Consider the following 19684-nt stretch of genomic DNA (forward strand, 5'->3'; position numbering starts at 1 on the left):
GCAAATGTGCCACTTTCAAGTCAAATATGGTATAGGATTCATGCCCTCCTTCTCAGAGAATCTGGACAGTGCTGGAAAAGTGGACAAAACTCCCCGAGTTAATAGAAATGTACCTTAGCTGGGGGTTTTGGGGGTATCTGCTTTATGAGGTAACTAGATAAATGAATGCACTCTGGGAGGTATTTGGAGGGTAAAGATCCCCTCTGCTAGGTATTTGGGCAGATAAGTCTTCTCTGGAGCACAGGAAACCCGTATACTCGAGTATGGGGATGGGGAGCACTGGGAGAACAGTTTACAAGCAAGAATGAAGACAGACTGCTACTGGGAAGCACACAGAGTGCCAGGAATGCGAGATAGTATGTAGGTATAGTCTCTCCTCAATGCTGGGAGGCAGAAGGCGATAACCTCTCCTCGGGCGCCACCTTCGGGTGCCTCTTGCTCACCATCGCTCCTCAGCCGTCGACTCCAGCGACCGCCATCTTAACGCACCTTTCTGCGCAGGTGCCCCGGAGCCGCACGGTCCAGCCCAGAGTAGAGCCCCGCCTCCGGCCACGCCCCTCGTCCCCAAGCCCGCCTCCAACCCCGTCCCCTTTCTCAGAAATCTGCTCTTTCCCCCAGCTGTTTTAGGCTCCACCACTTGGGGGTGGGGCTGGGGCTGGGGCTGGGGGGAGAGCCGCAAAGGGCCACTTGGTCTAAAATCTATCGTTAAGTGTGGAAAGCTGTAGGAATGACTTTCTTACATTAGTAGAATTACCAGACCGCAAAGACTGCTATAAGATAATTTATTACAGACTAGCCAATAATCTCTTGTAACAATGGCACATACAATAATTTAAAACAGCAAAGATGCTTAGTTTCTTGTTTCAGGTAATGGCCAATGGACAAAGCAGCGTCCTCAGGAAGTCCAAGAGGCTGCTACTGAGGCTATCGAAGGACCATGTCACATCTCTGAGGAAGGGCAGGGAAGTCCACACCCCCCTGGAAAAAGTTTGTCTCTGACCTTCCAGGGAATGTTGAGGGCCCCCTCCATCCAGCCTGCGAAGACGGATAACAGTCCAAGTTCCTCATGTAGGCTTGAACATCTATGAGGGGATCGACAGCTGACCTAGGTGAAAGGGAGTGAGGACAAGGCTAGATTCTTTCTGCAAGGAGGAGGACTGCCAGAAGGCAGTGGCCATAAGTGAACAGGACTCTTTCTAGACAGATCTCCACAATTTTTGGCTTTGTTCAGGGCTTATTCATGAAGAAAATACAGCCCTCTCTCCTGGAGCCTTCCACTAGCTCTCAGGTGTGTACACTTAAGAAGAGCCTCTTATGTCCTGAAGCATCACTCCCCTTCCAAAAGGAGTGAAGTTGGAGGACTCCTGGGCAGGTGGCCCCTGGTGCTTGGGTTCCAAAGAAATTCTGCTCAGGGCTCTGAAGCACCATGTGAACTGGGATCTACTCATGACAGATAATCTGGGGGAAGGGATTAGCACAGCTCATTTCTGAAAGGTTTCTTGTTCAATTTCAATGCCTTGTACTCACTTGCGCCACTCTACACCAGTGGATTCTACTCAAGGGAAAGTCTGAAAGGAGCACTATTTTGTGTGCTCCTGCCCTGGCCATACTCCAATCCAGACCACAGGGCTCAGCAATACCTGCAGACTCAAATGATTACTCACTTAGTTAGGCACAAGCTCCAGGCCCTCTAAACTTGTTCTTCTGATTGGTATGTATGGATCTAACTGGATAAGTTATGGTATGGAGATGGGTAGAGAAGGGGTGTGGGAGTAGAAGGATGTCTACCAAGAATGGCTGACACGCTCAGAAATGTCTGCCCCTCTATGGAAAATCTCCCTATGTGGGAACCCCCACAACCCAGCTCCTAGCACCACACACCTACTGGTCAGGGATTCATGACCCTTTCTGTGAAAGGCCATACTCACACACCACCCCAAAATTTTCCTTAAACTTCCTTAATTGAATGAGTCAGCCTCTTGACTATGAGGACCCTAAGATACATGGTAACTCCTATTAGTCCTGACATGTGGAACTGGCGCCATCTGGTTGGCATAGGAGCCTAGGTGCTCAGCTCCCCTCCTCCATGGAACGGGACTCCGATTTGAGCTTCACAAACTCTCGGGCCACTTCGTCATTGCTCCTCTGAGACAGAATCCGGAGTATGGTCATGCCTGTCTCATCCATGTGGATCTTCCGGCCCAAGGGGCACCAGCAGGCGCAGCTGCCCTTGGCTGCCACATCCCTCAGAGGCATCACAGCCAGCCCCAGAACACGATCCTCCCGGGCAAAGCAGTAATCCTTCACACATATTTGCAACTCGTAGGCTTCTGGCCCCTCTTCATTTCCCAGGAGGCTGTGAGCACAGGGTAGATAGAAGGTAGGAGACCAGAGCTGAGGGCGCCCTCAAATGATTTCAGCCCAGCCACCATCCAGCCCACCCCTTCTCCCACTCTCAATTCTTACCCCCCAGATCACCCCCATCCCAGAGTCCTTCAGGTCCCCCATCCCATAACTTACAAGTGAAACGTCTCATTGTACTTGGGAGCCCAGTTGTTGCTTTTTGACTTGGTTGTGAACTTCCTCTTCTTATCACTTTGGTGAGGGCCAACCATGGTTACTTCCACAAAGGGCCGGAACATACCGGCTGTCTGCCACTTGAGGTCATTGGCAGCCACCACTGCACAAATATGGGAAACCTGTGAGGGATCCCATCAAGCATTCCCAGTTCTCGAGCCCCAGGTGGCATTCCCCTTGGAGGAGAGCTGAGCTGAGCTGAGGGCCGGGGTAAGCAGTCCCTGGCTTTGACTGATGAGGCCACTGGGCAAGAAAATGTCTGAGGTCTATAAGTCCATGCCACTCACCTTTCACTGTGACCTTGTGCTCCCCAGTTCCAGGATGAGTAAACAAGTCCACTTGAATAGAGACTTCTCCTACAGGGTCATCCACACCGGACCCTGAGGAACAGATGGACAGGTGATTTCCCATCAGAGAACTTTAAGACTTTAGGCCTAATAATTCCAGGTAAAACCGTGGAGTTGGGAGGCTACTATCCTACACCCTAAAGCAAGATGCAATCAGCCACAGAAGCTATGGGGAAGTAAGTAATGGGAAAAGGAAAATAAAGGGGGTAAAGAATGAGGCTATGTATTAAAATACAAATCAGGGTGACAACATCTTAGGCGAAACCTCTTCCAAAACTGCACCTGGAATCTCTCAGGTTCCCCAAACCTCTCCTATCTCCTAGGCTGCAGAATTTTTCATTGCAAGATGCTGGGAAAGGACTGTGCTGCCACACAGTATTTTTGTCTGAGAATGTCCACACCATGCTGTCTCAGCAGAACAATGCGGGTCCCATCTTGCCAAAAACAGCACCTTCCCACCTGTGGAGGCCCCTTCTTGGGAGGCTTCCCTGTACAGAATGACCTTTTTCCTACTCAAACCTGGACCTCTCCACAAACAGCTCCCCAGTCCCTCTGGCCAATTTTCAGGCTCCTCTCAGCAGAGGCCTCACTCTGTTTTGGGAAAACACCAGTACCCTATACCCCAGATAAAACTTCTTTGTCCTAAGATAGAGGGGTGGGGGAACTGAGAACAACTATTGTTAAACCCTGGCTCAGACTGTATGAATACACTGCCTATCTCTGAAACTTGGGATAGAGCTTCTGAACTTTGACACTTGGTTCCCCCAGCCCCAAAATAAGCAGCTCATTCTAGTTCACAGGGGACAGAGTTAGCCCACATTAGATTCACATCTGCATGGTGTATAACGTACCCTTTTCCGGCTGAATGTCCTCATTAGTAGTAAACCTAATACCTTTCCCATCATGCACTGAGTGAGGACAGGCAAGTCAAGAGGTAGCAGCAGTAGGACAGAGAAAGAAGAATCAGTTAGAGATCTAAGGAGTTAACAGCCATTCAGAGCAACTCTACACATATTCTGAGGGAGCACAGAGATGGGGTAGGGTGGAGAGAGAAATCAAAGAACTGGGGTCAGTGCGTGAATGCTCCAAATATACTTAACAGTTCGAAGATCAACCAAATCATGGACAGAAGCAGTAGGACATACAGAGAGAAGGTTTCTGAGACCCGTGGGGCACAAAAGAGAAAGTTGTAGGCTCTTATTTCCTAGGCCCTTAAATGATAAAGCAATGGGGAGAAAACATACACACACAGTTGCATCCTCCCTGCAGTCCCCATCCCTGCCTGCTCTTACTTCATATGGGCCCATGCTAGCCTCTGCTCATCTTTATATCTAGCTTAAAGCTCAATGTTTCTAAAAAGCCTTTTGGATTAACTCCTATCCTCCCTAATGTTACAGGCCTTTACACATACTCAGCTCTGCGAAAGTTCCCCTTGGCTCCTTGAGCAAGGCTCATAACTTCTTTTGCTCTCTCTTCTCACTCTGGACTTGAAATAAGAACATACGTGGAAAACAGAGCAGTACTGAAGGTCCCTTGCATTTCTCCACCTTCCATCAACTCCATTCTAACTGCTTAGATCCGTCTTCCCCTCTGGGTCAGCTCTGTGCTCCAGATCCACAGCTCAGTAAGGCCTAAACCTTCCATTTTCCCTCCTCCACCAGGTTCACTGCTCCAGGCAGCATGACCAGGTTTCCCTGGAAGGAGCAACAACAACTGTGCCTTGAAGGTCCTTCCCAGGAGGACCTTCCCAGGGTTAGGGTCAGAATTTCTGTCTGAGCCGTGTCTACACAGATTTGTTTTATTATGAATGGGCCTGCCTGGAGGCAGGGAGGGGTTCTGAGAACTGGAAGGCACTGAGACGAAATCAGCTGCCTGAGTTCCCTGTGCACCAGCATCAGCCATGAGGCTGGAGCCTCAGCTCTGCAGAGCCCCCTGATCCGCACCCTCCCTTCAACTGCTCCCATGGTTTGCCTCTCTTAGTCTTCTCCTCAGCCACACGGGAGGATCTGGAAAGTCTTTTGCTTTCTCTCCCCAGGACAACTTCCAACTATGGCTCTCAAAGCTATGCATCTTCTCAAGGCTTCCTCACAGATTTCTCCTACCAAACAGGGTATACTCCTTGAACTCAATACGCATGCACTGGCCAGATGATATCTGGGAAAAGAAAGCTCAGGCACATTTCCCAGGTCTCCGTGATTCTCCTATCTGGCATGAGTGTTGGGTGGGGATAAGTATTGGGGTCCATTAAGAAATCCTGGTGTCTGAGTTTGAAGGGCTTTTCGAAGAAGTTTCTGGATCCTCCCTGAGGGATACTGACTCCCTAGGGACAGAGATGTAACAGGGAGGGGAGGTGGGGACCCAAAGCTCTTAGGCCTTACCCTGGGCAGTCTGTGAGCGCACAAAGGTCTTGATGAGTGTGTCTGTGGTCTGTGTGTACAGAGACAGGGCATAGCGTAGGGACTGCAGATCTGGGCTCTTTTCCAAGAAGGTTTTCTTCAGCCCATTGCCTCCTGCGTGAAAGTATTGCTGAAAGACAAAAATAACTGCTACTGCCTCATCTCCTTACAGAGAGACAGCTCCCCAACAATGTCCTCAGAGAAATGACATCTGAGCAGAGGCTTGGTGAAGATGCCAGAGGAGGATGGTTAGCCATTCAATAAACAACAAGATCAGGAATATCACACAGAGCCAGAGTCATAGTGTCTCAGGTGAAGAGTATTATTTGAATATCTGGCAGGAGTGGGAAGGGATGGCCACATTTCTGGATGTGATGTTTGAAGGATGAATCTATCTGGACAGGCAAAGACATGCAACAGAAGCATTTCAGGCAGAGAGCGTAGTCAGAAGTGTTGCTTTACCCCTCAGAACCCTTAGAGCACTTTATACTTATGACATACCTCTAAGTGCCCTGAATCACAGCCCATGTGTACCTGCCTTATTACCACCTTACCAGATTATAAGTATCTTGATGCTAGGAACCATATCAGATTCCCTCTGCCTCCTTCATAGTGTATAGTGCCTGGAACACATGTTGCCTGGGTGAATAACTGAATACGTAGTAGGAAAAAAAAAATTCTTTGAAAACCCAAATGATTTTAAACGTAAGTGAAGAGGTCAGCCAGAGCTGGGGTATTAGGATCTGGAAGATTAATTCCCAGTAGAAAATATTCATGAATGATATTGAGGTGTTAAGTGAACTAAACTGTCCTCAGAATCCAAGAAAAAATGTTCTAGGTCCGTGGTGATTCATCTGAGACCACACAGGAGGTACCTTTTTGGTTGCTCCCAAACAGGAATATGGACATAGCAGAGAAAGATACGGACACAAAAATCACTCTCTTCTGGATGTGAGGTGGCAAGAGTCCGAGGGACACCTAATCTAGCAGAGTGGAATGCCAGGAACAGGAGGGTGTGGTAGTAAGATGGTCTGGAGGAGGGGGGGTCTCCACCTTGATGGTGTCCAGGGCGAGGTCAAGGATGGCACACTGCTTTGGAGTGAGACTCCGGGTTTCCTCTCGCACCATGTGGTCCTAGAACCCCAGAGAAAGCAACAGCATCAGGACAGCTTATGGCTGTTATGAAAGTCTTTCCCTCACCTGTCAGCCCACAGCTACATGTTCCTCTCCTTCCCCTCCTTTTCAATCTTCAAAACTCAAATTTCCTTCCTCCCAAGCACCCCCCAGCCTCAGAAAGACCCCACACATCCAGGGTACCTTGAGTTTGGAAAGATGGCTCAGCTCCTTGGCAGCAGTGAAGATCAGCTGAGTGCCCTGGGCAGAGAGAGAATCAGTCAACAGCAGAGAACTGCAAACTCAATCAGGAGGCATGGGGCAGGGCAAAGGAAACACAACAGAAGGAGGTGGAAGGGAAGCGTCCTTACCGTCTGGTCAGTAAGTGGGGGCAGAACAATCATCCTTTCCATCGTGTTCATTACCACCCGCCAGAGCTCCTTGAGTACGCGCTTCAGGACCGTTTTCTCACACACAGTGGCAAAAAGTGTGAGGCTGCAGGACCAGGCAACAGGTAAGGATGGGGTGAGTGCTTGACAGCCCCCCTCCCTGAGAGGCTCCTCTGTCTGACGGCCTCCGCCTTGTTAGTCCCTACAGGCAGTCCTGAGTGCTGTACTCACTTGCCATCCAGGAAGTCCATGAGTGGCCGCAGCACACTATCTGCATCCTGAGTCACCGAGGCCCGGGCGTTGGGGGATGCATTCCCTGGGCCCCGCACCTGGCCCAGGATGTCGGCCATTTGTCGAACACACTCATCAATCCGCACCTGGAAACTACACATGTGCCCACAGTGCAGCCCTCTCTGCCCCAAACACACACTGTCTCTAAAGCAGCACCAGCTATTCGGTCCCACTCCAGTGCTCTCATGGTGCAGCTCCAATAGGGACAGCCAGCAGGAGGGGGGGAAGATCCACATATGTGCGGCTGGATGGAGGCGTGTGGGGCAGGGGATTTGGGATTGGCCAGGCATCACAGCTGGCTCTGAGGGCCATGTGTTCTGGGGCCACTGACCTGTTTCCAAACACCATGCTGAGCTCATCCAGAACTGTATTCAGTTTCACCTGCAGCTCCTTCAGACTGTCTGCAGCTTCAGGGTCCAACTGTATCCACAGAAGTTAGGCCTGGCTAAGCTGGTTCTCTTATGCTTTTCTCCCCTCCTGTGCCCCCCACTCCTCCCTCCTAGGGCCTCTACCCCAATGCCTACTCAAATCTCTCAGCTCAAACCAGTCCAGACCCCAAGCTAAACTCCTGGTCTATACCCAGGCAGGAGAGGGTGGAATTCTGTAGTCAGGGAGCTTGGAACAAAGGGTAAGTGCAGCAACCCCAAACCTTAAGACCTACCTCCTTGCCTCCCATGGCCTCAAACATCTTCTCCAGCTGGACCCTAAGTTGCTGCATGTTGTTCATCAGGATGCAAGGCTTTGGGGACAGATGGAGGTGTTGAGTTTGGCTCCATGCAGCACAGAACTCAGCAGTCTAGAGTCCCTCCCTCTCACATTACTCCAAAAGCCGCAGGGAATTTACAACACATGACATGTGTCTCTCCCTAAACACTGAGATCTGGAACCAATGCAGACAGCTCTCCTTGAATGAAGACTAGAAGCAAATGTTTCTATTTTTAAGCTGGGTGGTGGGCCCCAGGTGTTCATGGGATTACCCTTCATAACTTTCTGAATGTATTAAAAAGAAAGAAAGAAAGATTAACCAAAGGTCTAGCTCAGGAGAGGATAAACTACCAAATGGAGGCTGAAAGGAACTCCTCATCAAGTTCTTATTATTTTATGGCATAATCTCATGCACAGCCCTGCTGAGAATCACAAGTCAGGAGAACTACCCCACCCTTAACTCTGAGGATAGCTTCAAAAGCAAAAAGCCTGACCCTCACCATTTTCTCCTTTGTGCAATAAGCTGGGAAGTTCTTTGATAAGATGTCTGCATATTCCATCAGCACCTTCCCGATGGTCTGAGAAAAGAGGACAAAAGGGAAGGAAAGGGAACCCTCAGCTCTCCCCACAAGGATCTTACCTGAGGTTGCACTCCTCATCCCAGAATAACAACAGGTACATAAAAGGGAAACTCAAAGTAAGGCACAAATCTCCCTCTCAACCCCAGAACAGCACTGAAACAAACCCTCCTGTCTGCCCCAGATTCAAGTAAAGGAGAATGGGGTAATGCCAGGCTTCACCCAAAGGCCATCACAGAGAGGGGCTGAGCTCAGGCCTGTGGCTAGGCTGTGAGTGTGATGGAGGTAAGGCGGGGAGGGGTACGGAAGGTCATGGTCACCTTAGCAAATCTCCTCATGTAGTGGGCAAGGATGTTGGGGTCTGGGCATTCCAACTTCCGGATGATCTCAAAGCTCTGATTGAGCTGTGTGAAGACGTCCACCACAGAGCAGGAAAAGAGTGCGTGCTCTGATGTCTGCTGGAACTAAGGAAGGCCACACACAGGGTCATCATCTTCAGCTGCTACCTTTTCCCAGGTTTGTAAGGTTCTAAAGGGCTCTCTGCCCAGCAGGGGTGGCTCAGTGGCCATCAACACCCCTCCTTATGGACTCCACAAGGCAGGGACAGCCATTCTGGCTAAAGCCCAGGAACTTTTGCTGATAGCTAATTGCTGGGAGACCTGGCCTGACCTCCGTGAAGCTCAAACCCCCAACTTACCCCATCCTTCTTATCTCGTTCCAAGGCCCCACGCAGGAATTCCAGGGACACATCCTCATTCTCATCCAGCCATTGTAGGACAAACTGCTCAAACCACCTGCAGCCAGGCAGGAAAATTGGGGATTGGAGCTAGTGGTTGGCACATGGCATGTGCCTGACAGTGAGGATACTGGCCTTGCCCAACCCCTAAGCACCCCCCTTCCCTCTGTATCCCCCACATGATGACTCACGCTGGGTACTCAGGCACCTGCCCCTGGAGGGCAGGCAGATCCTGCACGTATTCATTGTGGAGCCACTTCACCTTGAAGTGCAGGTTCATGTAGTCAGCGCTCTTACACAGCCGGTCTTTTTCATGCTCTAGTGGTGGGGAGGAAGGCTGGGTCAGGTCCTGGCAGTAGAGGCCATGGTTCCTGAGCTTTCCCAAGGTGGCAGATCCAGTCAGGTGGCTCTATCAGATGTCTTAGAACAAGAGTGACTCCCAAGCACCTCCTCACAGCCATCTCCCCCTACCAGTGAGTACTCTGCTAAAAGCCTGGCCCAAATCTTTCTTTAGAGACCAAGTCAGACACCCAGATAAGGCCCACAGTCTTCCTGTGCTGCCTTTGGAAAGTGCAAGTGAGGTACTGGCCTCTGGTGAAGAAGAGAAAAGGATGTGGGTGCTAAGGTTGAGTAGTGGGGAACCTGCCCAGCACTAAAGAGGGATGACGGTTTTCCAGGGCTTTTCTAATCCTAGTAGCTGAGCCATTTCCTCAGATGGATTTAAATGAGATGAGCAGTCATATATGACATAAATGGGTCACTGACAACCACACAGAGACAAGGAAAACCAAAGTGAGCCCAAGCTGACAGAATGAGCAGTTGAGCAGCCATGGTGTAACAGAATCCTGAGGTAAGCTGAAGGGTCCCAGAGCAGAGCTGAGACACTGAAAAATCAGCTCTCAAAGAAATATGCAAATAAGTCAGTTTGGAAACCATGGAAACACAGCCAGATGAAAGGGCCATCCTGCTACAGAAAATGGGATGCTTATGGACTTGAAAGGTTATCCAGCTGAATTTGCAGAGTCTTCTGGAAAATCTAGGATAAAGATCACCCACAGCTTGCCCAGAGAGTCTAGAACACTGGCCACACCCACAGGTTTTCTTCATCTAGCCCCTTTACAGATGAAGTGTTAATTTGAATAATAAAAGCCAACTATGTGCTTACATATAACATAATGGTGAAAGCAAGCAAACTGGGGAGAATACTGAACAACAGAGATGGGAAGGGCACTGCCTGTGGGAACTCTACTGCTCGACTCGGAGCTGCCATGGCCGATGCTCCACCATGTCAGGGCAGAGCAGCCAGTCTGGGGTAGCTGGCCCTTGTGAATCAGTACAGCAGACACTCAAGGAGGAAATGGGAGCCTGGGAGTCAGCCTCAAAAGGCTCCCTTGTCCCAGGAATTTCATCTCCTGGCGGTGTAGGCAGCACCATCTCAACCTGAAGTTGCATTTGCAGTCTCTTCTATGAAGCAGGGAGCAAGAGAAGAGGAAAAAGGAGTAAGACTAGAGGTAAAGGGACAACAACCAAACGTTCTTACCACCCAGAAAGAGGACTTTTCGTATACGAATGACAGTGGATGCTTATGACAGAGCAGAGACACCAATGAGCAGTAAAGAAAGTGAAAAAATTAGGGACGTCAGAGAGACCCTCTCAGAGCTTGCCCCTTCTCTTCCACCCTGCTGTCCTTAACCAGGCCAAGAACCTAGAAACACAAGAAGGTACCACCGGGGGGCCCTCCCTCCTTCCTGTTCAACAACCCACTAGCAATAGAGGCAGTGCTGCTCCATCACTCCAGAGCTCCCTAACTGCTTTCTCCTAGGGACCTTCAAGTTACAGTATTTGCCCAGAATGCTCACTTTCTCTGTCAATCCATCATCCGTACTCTGGTCCAAAACCCCAATTTCTTTTCTTTTCTTTTTAAATTTAGTTATTTATTTATCTATTTTATTGGTTGTGTTGGGTCTTTTTTTGCTGTGTGTGGGCTTTCTTCAGTTGTGGCGAGTGGGGGCTACTCTTCATTGTGGTGTGCGGGCTCCTCATTGCCGTGGCTTCTCTTGTTGTGAAGCATAGGCTCTAGGCACGTGGGCTTCAGTAGTTGCAGCATGTGGGCTCAATAGTTGTGGCTCATGGGCTCTAGAGCGCATGCTCAATAGTTGTGGTGCACGGGCTTAGTTGCTCCATGGCATGTGGGATCTTCCTGGAGCAGGGATTAAACCTGTGTCCCCTGCACTGGCAGGCAGATTCTTAACCACTGCGCCACCTACGGAGCCCAAAAACTCCAATTTCTAATTAACTTCGGTGGTACAAAAACTAACAGTATGATTGCTGAAACAGTGGTCACACCTTATTCTAACAAGTCCCATGGGGTCATGCTCCAGTAGTCGCTTGAGTTTGTTGCTGGGGGAGATTGTGGTTGGGGGATGGTTAATCTGTCAAAAGAGGCAGTTGGGTATCTAAACCTTCTCCTGCCCCTGACCGCCACATTCCTCCCTCCATTCATCTTTCATCCTCAGAGAGTTCTTTCAGCCTCATGATTTCAATTATCCAGCTTGCTGGTATCTCCCCGGTTCTGGTAATGCCTACACAAGGCTTTGAAGGAACACCTCACTTTGCCTGGATTTAACTCCAGTCACCACCTTTCGCCATCTTAACATCTCCATCTGAAGCTGAACAGAGTATACACACTAATCTTACCCTCTTGTTCAATGCTGAGGATCATCCTCAAGTCTTCCTTCTTCCTCTTTATTCACATCCAGTTAACTCACCAATCCCTGTTGATTTCATCTCCAAAATTTCTCTGGAATTTATCCGTTTCTTTCTAGTCATGCTTTTACCTATCTTGTTACCACCATCTCTAACCTGGATTACCACAATAGTCCCCAAACTGGTCTTTCCTCCTCCAACCTATTCTCCATACGGTAGCCAGAGTGAGTGGCCTTTCTATATTAAAAATCTAGTTATGTTAATCCCTCACTTAACATGGGATTGTTGTTCAGTGGCTCTCAACTGCCTCAGGATAGAGTCCAAAATCTGAAGCATGGCTTAAAACCTCTTGCACAATCTAGCTCTGTCCTACTTCTCTATCTTCACCTCTCACTCATCTCTTCCCCTACACTCTAAATTGATAGTCACACTGAACTACTGCTTCTGGTTGCCCAAGCATGCCAGCTCTCTCTAGACCCCAGGCCTCTGAACATACTGTATCCTCTGCCTAAAATATCTGTCTTTTCCTTTCTTGTCACTAATGCCCTCCCTCCCCACCAGCTATGTTCTATCATTCTTCAGGTGTCAGTTTGTACATCACCTTCTCCAGAAATCCTTCCCAGGTCCAGGTTACATGGTTCTCCTCTCAGCACTCTATGCTTATTCTTTTGGTAGCACTTAACAACTTTGAATTGTAACTGCCAATTTATAGGTCTGTTGTTTTGACTGGTCTGGGAGCTTCTCAAAGGCTGGGGCTATGCCTCATTCATCTTACTGGGGTTCCAACAACTAGCACAGTGCGTGGCACAAAGAAAATACTCAATATGTTCGGTGACTAGAGTGGGGATTTACTGCAAAGGGGCATGAAGAAACTTTCTGTTCTATATTTTAATTGGGTTGTTAATTGGGTTCTGTTCTATATTTTAATTGGGTAGTTACACAGGTGTACTTATTTGTCAAAACATCAAATTGTATCTTAAAGTGTTTTTATTCTATTGTATGTATATTATACCTTAATAAAGCTGACTTTAAAAATACTGGCTGAATGACAGTATTTTCACTGTTGGAGTCAATATTATCCTTTTATCAACCAGGTCTCCAAACTCCTCCCCTTCTCTTGCCCTCCACCATTCTGACAATCACCAAGCCCTGTCACAACTTCCTTCCAGTGTCTATCAAAGCCCATTCTTCCTCTGATTTCTCTACTCTAATCCCAGCCCCATTCTCTCAGTCCTAAATGATTACATTATCTGCACTCTGCTTCCAGTCTCTCCCTGTTCCACCTGCTCCCTTTTTCCATTGAGGTAAAATCTTATAAAAATGCTACTTTGTTAACACTGCATCTCTGCTCATCAGCCTTTAATAAATGCCAGGCAGTATGCTAAGTATGTCACATACATCTCAGTTACTTCATTAGCTCAATGAAATAGATGCTATCATCACTTCCATTTTACAGATGAGAAAATGGGAGCTCATAAAAGTTAAGTAGCTCAGTCTAAGAACACACTGTTGAGTGGGTGGTGAAAGTGAGACTTGAAACCAGGTCAACATTACTTCTTTCTCTTAAAGCAGTTTTCAAACATTTTGTGTTTGTTTTAAACATCAGTTTTAAACATATATATGTTTATATATGTTTTAACATATATAAATGGACAGGAAATGCAGCTAAAGAAGTGAGCACAGATGGGTATAAACGGGAAGGTCTGATACAGGTAGGGAGTGGTATCTTCGTGGACCAAAGTGGGAAATGAATAAAAGAATACGCTGAATGAACAAGGTGAGTAATAATTTGTCTGTGACCCTGTTCTATAGGAGAAGTGAGGCAAGAAGTATCTTTCTGGCTTTGTCACACCAATCCAGAACAACTTGCAAGGAAAGTCAGGCCAGGCAGTCTACAGTGTGAGAAAATAATCTTTACCTATCTATGTATTTAAGGTTCTATGATTCTGTAAAACTGAAAGATAAGTTTCATAAGACCATTCTCTAGGGAGTGGACCACTTGAGAACACCCAGCATGGGAAGAGCTGGTCTCTGGGCTGGGAAAGTCTTAAACAGGCACTTGCTCTAAAGCTGGAAGGAGGAACCTACATCCACACAGCAATTTCCATTATTTGTTTGGCTGAGGCTTTGCCTACCCAAGGCCTCCTGAGGTCTATCACCCACTATGCCTAGAATCCCTCTAGTTTCTCATTGTATTATTCACCCAGAACTTGTAGTTGTCTGGGAGAAGAAAGGGATAGCGAATAAGGTGCTTGGGCTAGGGGTCTGCAACCCACTGCCCTGGGCACCCCCTTACCCTCCAGTGCATATTTCATGTCTTGGGCAAAGAGTTGCCACATCACTTCTGCGCTGACTTTTCCCACATTCAACTCCTGAGGAAACCTGGATGATGGAAGAAGCCACAGTCAGAGAACAAGGCAAAAGCCATTTGATTTGACTAATCCCAAGGCTAACATGCCTAGCTCTTGGAGGTCAGATAGAAGAAAGGAGAAGCCTAGCAGACAGGGCTAGGCTCAAATTGCAGAAAAGGGACCAAGGGGCCAGTGGTAGGACAAGTGGGAGCAGAGGATCCCCTCAGGCAAGGTGGCCCTAGGGGAGATGATGCCTAGATGGCAGGGAATTGTGGCCAAGAGGAGAAGTGTTGAGGCTGGAAGACAGGCCCAGGCTAAATAAGCTGGAGGAGAAAGGGCAAGGAGGTGGGCATAAGAGGGCCTGCTTTACTCATAGCAGACAGACACATACACATATGGTCTCTGAATCCCTTGGGACTCCTATGGCAGCCATTCCCAGAGGTCTCTCACTCCAGGGAGGCTAGCTCAGTCTGAGCAGGGACCCCCATTATGTTTCCACACCTGTCTCCAGAAACAGTTACCCAGACAGATACAAGGGACAGAGGGACAGATGGACGAACAGGAGGAAGAGGTGGCACTGCAAACATACAGAGATAGGAAAGAAAGAGGCTGTTAGACAGATGGACAAACCAACCACCAAACAGACAGGGCCAAGTGAGGTGATACTTACTGGTTCAGAACGAGTGTGTAGGAATTCTTATCTTCCTCTATGATTGACACAATGAGCGTGATGAGTTTGGGCCAGAAGTCCAGGTTCCTAATGCTGGGCCCTTGTTCCTCTGGAGGTAGCTCCTGATTCTTGTTCCCAAGGAGATGGTAACAGACAGTGAGAATCAGAGTAGATTATGGAGAGTCTTCCTCTCTCTTCCCCACTCCATGCCCCTTCCTTTAGAATCAGGGACCCTTCCTCTCCTACAGCCTGTCTTCCACAAGACCACACCTGTTCTATCAGAGGGGTGACCACTGGGAGGTTCTTGAACATAAAGAGTCTGTCCCTGAGAACTTCTCTCCCCAGCTCCAGAGCACTGTTCTGGTCAGTCTAGGAGATATAAAGATACCTCTCCCCCTTCCTCCTTCTCCCAGTAGCTACGGATATAGTGAGTTCTTGGCTGAAGTAAGTAGCCCCTCCAGTCTAAGTAGGTCTAGTTCCAGGGGACCCTCACAAGCAGTCCTTCTCTTCTAGTGGTGGCCCTCCTCTAATATCAGCCCCTGCCTCACCACGCACATGTACATCTCAACTCTGAGAAGCTCCTTCAAGTTCTGCAGGAGCTACATAACGGACCTAGAATGCAGGTTGGCCCAACCTTCAGTAAAGCAAAACTTCCCTTAACCCCTTGAATGTTATTAGGGGGAAGAATTGCATCTAGAAAGTTATTTGCCTAGCTGGATAAGAAAAGACCTTGGGGAGCCAAGAATACTCAATGGGGAAAGGGTAGTCTCTTCAATAAATAGTATTGGGAAAAATGGATATTCACAGGCAAAAGAATGAAATTGGATCCCTATCTTATACCACTCCCAAAAGTTAACTCAAAATGGATTAAGAACTTAAACATAAGACCCGAAACCATAAAAATCCTAGAAAAAAAATAGGGAAAAAGCTCCTTGATATCGGTCTTGGCAATGATTTTTTGGATATGACAACAAAAGCAAAAATCAATAAATGGGACTACATCAAACTGAAAGGTTTCTACACAGCAAAAGAAACAGTCAACAAAATAAAAAGACAACCTATAGAATGGTGGAAAATATTTGTAAACTATGTATCTTATAAGGAGTTAATTTCCAAAACATTAATATATAAGGAACTCGTACAGTTCAATAGCAAAAAAACAAACAGTCTGTTTGAAAAACGGGCAGAGGACTTAAACTGACATTTCTCCAAAGGAAACATACAAATGCCCAACAAGTACATGGAGAGGTGTTCAACATCACCAGTCATCAGGGAAATGCAAATCAGTACCACAATGAGATATCACATCACACCTATTAGAACAGCTATTATCGAAAAGAGAAGAGATAAATGCTGGCAAGGATGTAGAGAAAAGGGATCCCTAGTGCACTGTTGGTAAGAATATAAGTTGGTATAGCCACTACTGAAAACAGTATGGAGATTCCTCAAAAAATTAAAAACACATGTCTAGATATATCCAAAGGAAATGAAACCACTATCCTGAAGAGATGCCTGTACTACCATGTTCACTGCTGCATTATTCAATAGCTAAGACATGTAAAGAACCTAAGTATTCATTGATAGATGAATGGATAAAGAAAATGCGGTATATAAACACAGTGAAATACTATTCAGTTGTAAAAAAGAAGGAAATCCTGATATTTGTGACAACATGGATGAACCCAAAGGGCATTATGCTAAGTGAAATAAGTCAGAGAAAGACATATACTGTATGATCTCACTTATATGTGGAATCTGAAAACATCAGACTCATAGAAACAGAGAGGAGAATGGTTGTTGCCAGAGGCTGAGGGTGTGGAGGAAATGGGGAGATGTTGGTCAAAGGGTACAAAAGATGATAAGTTCCTGGGATCCCAGGTACAGCATGATGACTATAGATAACAATATATACTGTACTGTATACTTGAAAGATGCTATGAGAATAAAGCTTTAATGTTCTTACCATAACAACAAAATGGTATCTATGTGAGTGAATAATGTGTTAACCAACCTTATTGTGGTAGACATTTCATAACATATACGTGTATCAAATCAGTGCACTGTACACCTTAGACTTACACAATATTATATGTCAATTATATCTCAAAAAGCTGGGAAAAAAGAAAAAAAAGGACTTGGGTGAGAAGAAACAAAGGAATACAATGGTGGATGGCAGAAAAGGAGACGGAATACTATGTTCAGACCCCAGACAGCAAGTAAAGGTCACCATTGAGAGACTGGAATGGACATTATTTCCTACTGACACAAGAGCAAAACTGGAACTGCCCAGGAGGACAGGGATACGGTTTTTATGTAGGATTCCATATATCATCACAAAGTCTCTATAGTCCGTAATTACCAGGAAATTACTAGAAACCAGGACAGAATCCACATTTGGTTGATTCTGCCTCCTTAATATCACTTAAATACATCTTTTCCTTTTACTTTTTCTGCCACTATCCTGGCTCAGGCTCTTATCATTCAAGGATCTCCTAACTGGTCTTTGATTGTCAGTCCAATCCTTCTACCACTCAGTTGTCAGTGGTCTTTCTGGAAGGAGAATCTCATAGTGTTACTCCTCCACCTTTCAAAAAAGTTCCAGCTCCATAGCTTGAAATAAAGGTCCTTCCGAATACAACCTCTCTCTCAACCTCATACCTAACCACTCTCTTTTGTTGCAGCCATCAGCACACCACTACCACCAATTATTTAGTGCTTACTATATGCCAGGGACTCTATTAAGAACTTTGCACATACAATAGCCAGGACATGGAAGCAACCTAAATGCCCATCAACAGATGAATGGATAAAGAAGATGTGGCATATATACACAATGGAATATTACTCAGCTATAAAAAGGGATGAGATGGAGCTATATGTAATGAGGTGGATAGAACTACAATCTGTCATACAGAGTGAAGTCAGTCAGAAAGAGAAGGACAAATATTGTATGCTAACTCACATATACGGAATCTAAAAATGGTACTGATGAACTCAGTGACAAGAACAAGGATGCAGATACAGAGAATGGACTGGAGAACTCGAGGTATGGGAGGGGGCGGGGGGTGAAGGGGAAACTGAGTCGAAGCGAGAGAGTAGCACAGACATATATATACTACCAACTGTAAAATAGATAGTCAGTGGGAAGTTGTTGTATAACAAAGGGAGTCCAACTCAAGGATGGAAGATGCCTTAGAGGACTGGGGCGGGGAGGGTGGGGGGGGGGAGTCAAGGAAGGGAGGGAATACGGGGATATGTGTATAAAAACAGATGACTGAACTTGGTGTACCCCCCAAAATATAAACAAAACAAAACAAAACAAAACAAAACAACAAAAAAAAGAACTTTGCATGAATTATCTCATTTAATCCTCATAACAACTCCATTGGGTAGAAATTATTATCACCTTCATTTTATAGATGAGGAGACTAAAGGACAGTGAGGTTCCATGACTTGACCAAGGTCATGTAGCTATAAATAGCAGAACCAAGATTTGACCCCAGATAGGTGAACTCTAAAGCTTGACACTGTAACTAGTGTAATTAAATTGCTTATATTCCTTCAAATTAACAAACTCATTCACAATTCTGTGCCTCCAAGCATTTTATTTCCTCTATATGGTATCCCCCTCCTCCCCAGCTCCTTTCTTTAGCTAATTCATAATCATAACTCAAAATTTATGTTGAGCTCTTACCTTTTCTAAGAAGTATTCCCTGAACCCCTGGTCTGGTTAGATGCCTCTCTCTGGGCTCCCAGAGCACCCTCTGTGAACCTCACATATAGATGTAACAAACAACTATAATAAAAATATAGTAACAATAAATGTAGTAATCCCCCCCACCAAACAATGAGTTCCCCCAAAGTCTTAATCAACTTTACAACTTTACAATATTACTTTACATGCTTGACCTGTTAAAAGAATGGATACATGAATGAACCAATGACTGAAGGTCAGTAGAGGGAAATAAAAGACATCAAGGGTTTACTTTGGTACAAATAATGAATAATGAGAAAATGAGAGCGAGAGAAAGTTAAAAACAGTGAAATACAAAGGCTAAAGTCCCTGAATGGTTTATAAGGCCTCTTTCAAAGTCTAGGTTCATCCATGCTGGGGAATAGAAATCAAATATTCAGACAGACTGCTGCACAATTGAAAGATAAAAGCTGAGAACAGTCTCTTCCTCCAACCAGAGAGAATCCACAGATGGAAGCCAGAGCCTCTGAGTGTGGTAAGCTAAACAAAGACCCCAGGAAAACCTCCCAAAGACTTCAGAAACAGCAGAGACTGTACAGACCTTAAAAGGAAGAAGTCGTAAAGATAGTGCCTGCACAAAAAGCACATTTGACAATGCAAGGAGGGAGTATGAACAAGATTTTAGTCTTTACTAAGGCGCTCCCAGGAAGCATTATGAATTGGATGTATTCACCGAAGGGTGTATGTCTCAGAGATTTAGGTTGCCTTCCCATCATATGCTGTCCAAATCCTACTGCCTTTCTTTTTATTTATTTTTTAACGACTTTTTTTTGAGATATAATTAACATACAATGAACTGCATATATTTAAAGGGTACAATTTGATATTTTTTTTATTAGCCTACTGTCTTTCAAGATCTATCTCGAATGCCCTTGTTTTATGTAGCTCTTCCCAATATCTGATCAAGAGTGACTTCTTCCTCCTTCAATTTTCTATTTCAAGGCCCTTCTAACAGACTTTGGTTGGAGTTAAACATATGCTCACGGGACTGTGAACTAACTGAAGGAGTACCACGCTTCCTCAGACCTGGCCTAAAACAAACATTCAACATGTATTTGTTGGACTGAAGGG

General features: G+C 46.3%; 1 protein-coding gene across 6 annotated transcripts in view; it reads right to left on the reverse strand.

Annotated features, from left to right (window-relative positions):
- Window positions 1–767: 767 nt before the first annotated feature.
- UNC13B (unc-13 homolog B) overlaps window positions 768–19684 on the reverse strand; it is a 228275-nt gene continuing 209358 nt past the window's right edge. For 2 of the 6 annotated variants that reach the window (XM_057723628.1, XM_057723633.1), the window contains 16 exons: window positions 14860–14987; window positions 14135–14220; window positions 9324–9450; window positions 9094–9190; window positions 8717–8860; window positions 8319–8396; window positions 7775–7852; window positions 7445–7533; window positions 7054–7206; window positions 6805–6928; window positions 6638–6694; window positions 6374–6454; window positions 5303–5450; window positions 2865–2957; window positions 2521–2680; window positions 777–2356 (listed from right to left, as the gene is read on the reverse strand). In XM_057723628.1, coding sequence (XP_057579611.1) covers window positions 2071–2356; window positions 2521–2680; window positions 2865–2957; window positions 5303–5450; window positions 6374–6454; window positions 6638–6694; window positions 6805–6928; window positions 7054–7206; window positions 7445–7533; window positions 7775–7852; window positions 8319–8396; window positions 8717–8860; window positions 9094–9190; window positions 9324–9450; window positions 14135–14220; window positions 14860–14987 — 1929 coding nt within the window. In that variant the 3' untranslated portion in view covers window positions 777–2070. Of the gene's footprint in view, window positions 2357–2520; window positions 2681–2864; window positions 2958–3775; window positions 3833–5302; window positions 5451–6373; window positions 6455–6637; window positions 6695–6804; window positions 6929–7053; window positions 7207–7444; window positions 7534–7774; window positions 7853–8318; window positions 8397–8716; window positions 8861–9093; window positions 9191–9323; window positions 9451–14134; window positions 14221–14859; window positions 14988–19684 lie in introns of all 6 variants that reach the window. The other 4 variants (XM_057723629.1, XM_057723630.1, XM_057723632.1 and 1 more) reach the window with 4 other exon arrangements.

Source organism: Hippopotamus amphibius, chromosome 2 (genome assembly GCF_030028045.1).
Source record: "Hippopotamus amphibius kiboko isolate mHipAmp2 chromosome 2, mHipAmp2.hap2, whole genome shotgun sequence".
NCBI classification, from domain to species: domain Eukaryota; kingdom Metazoa; phylum Chordata; class Mammalia; order Artiodactyla; family Hippopotamidae; genus Hippopotamus; species Hippopotamus amphibius.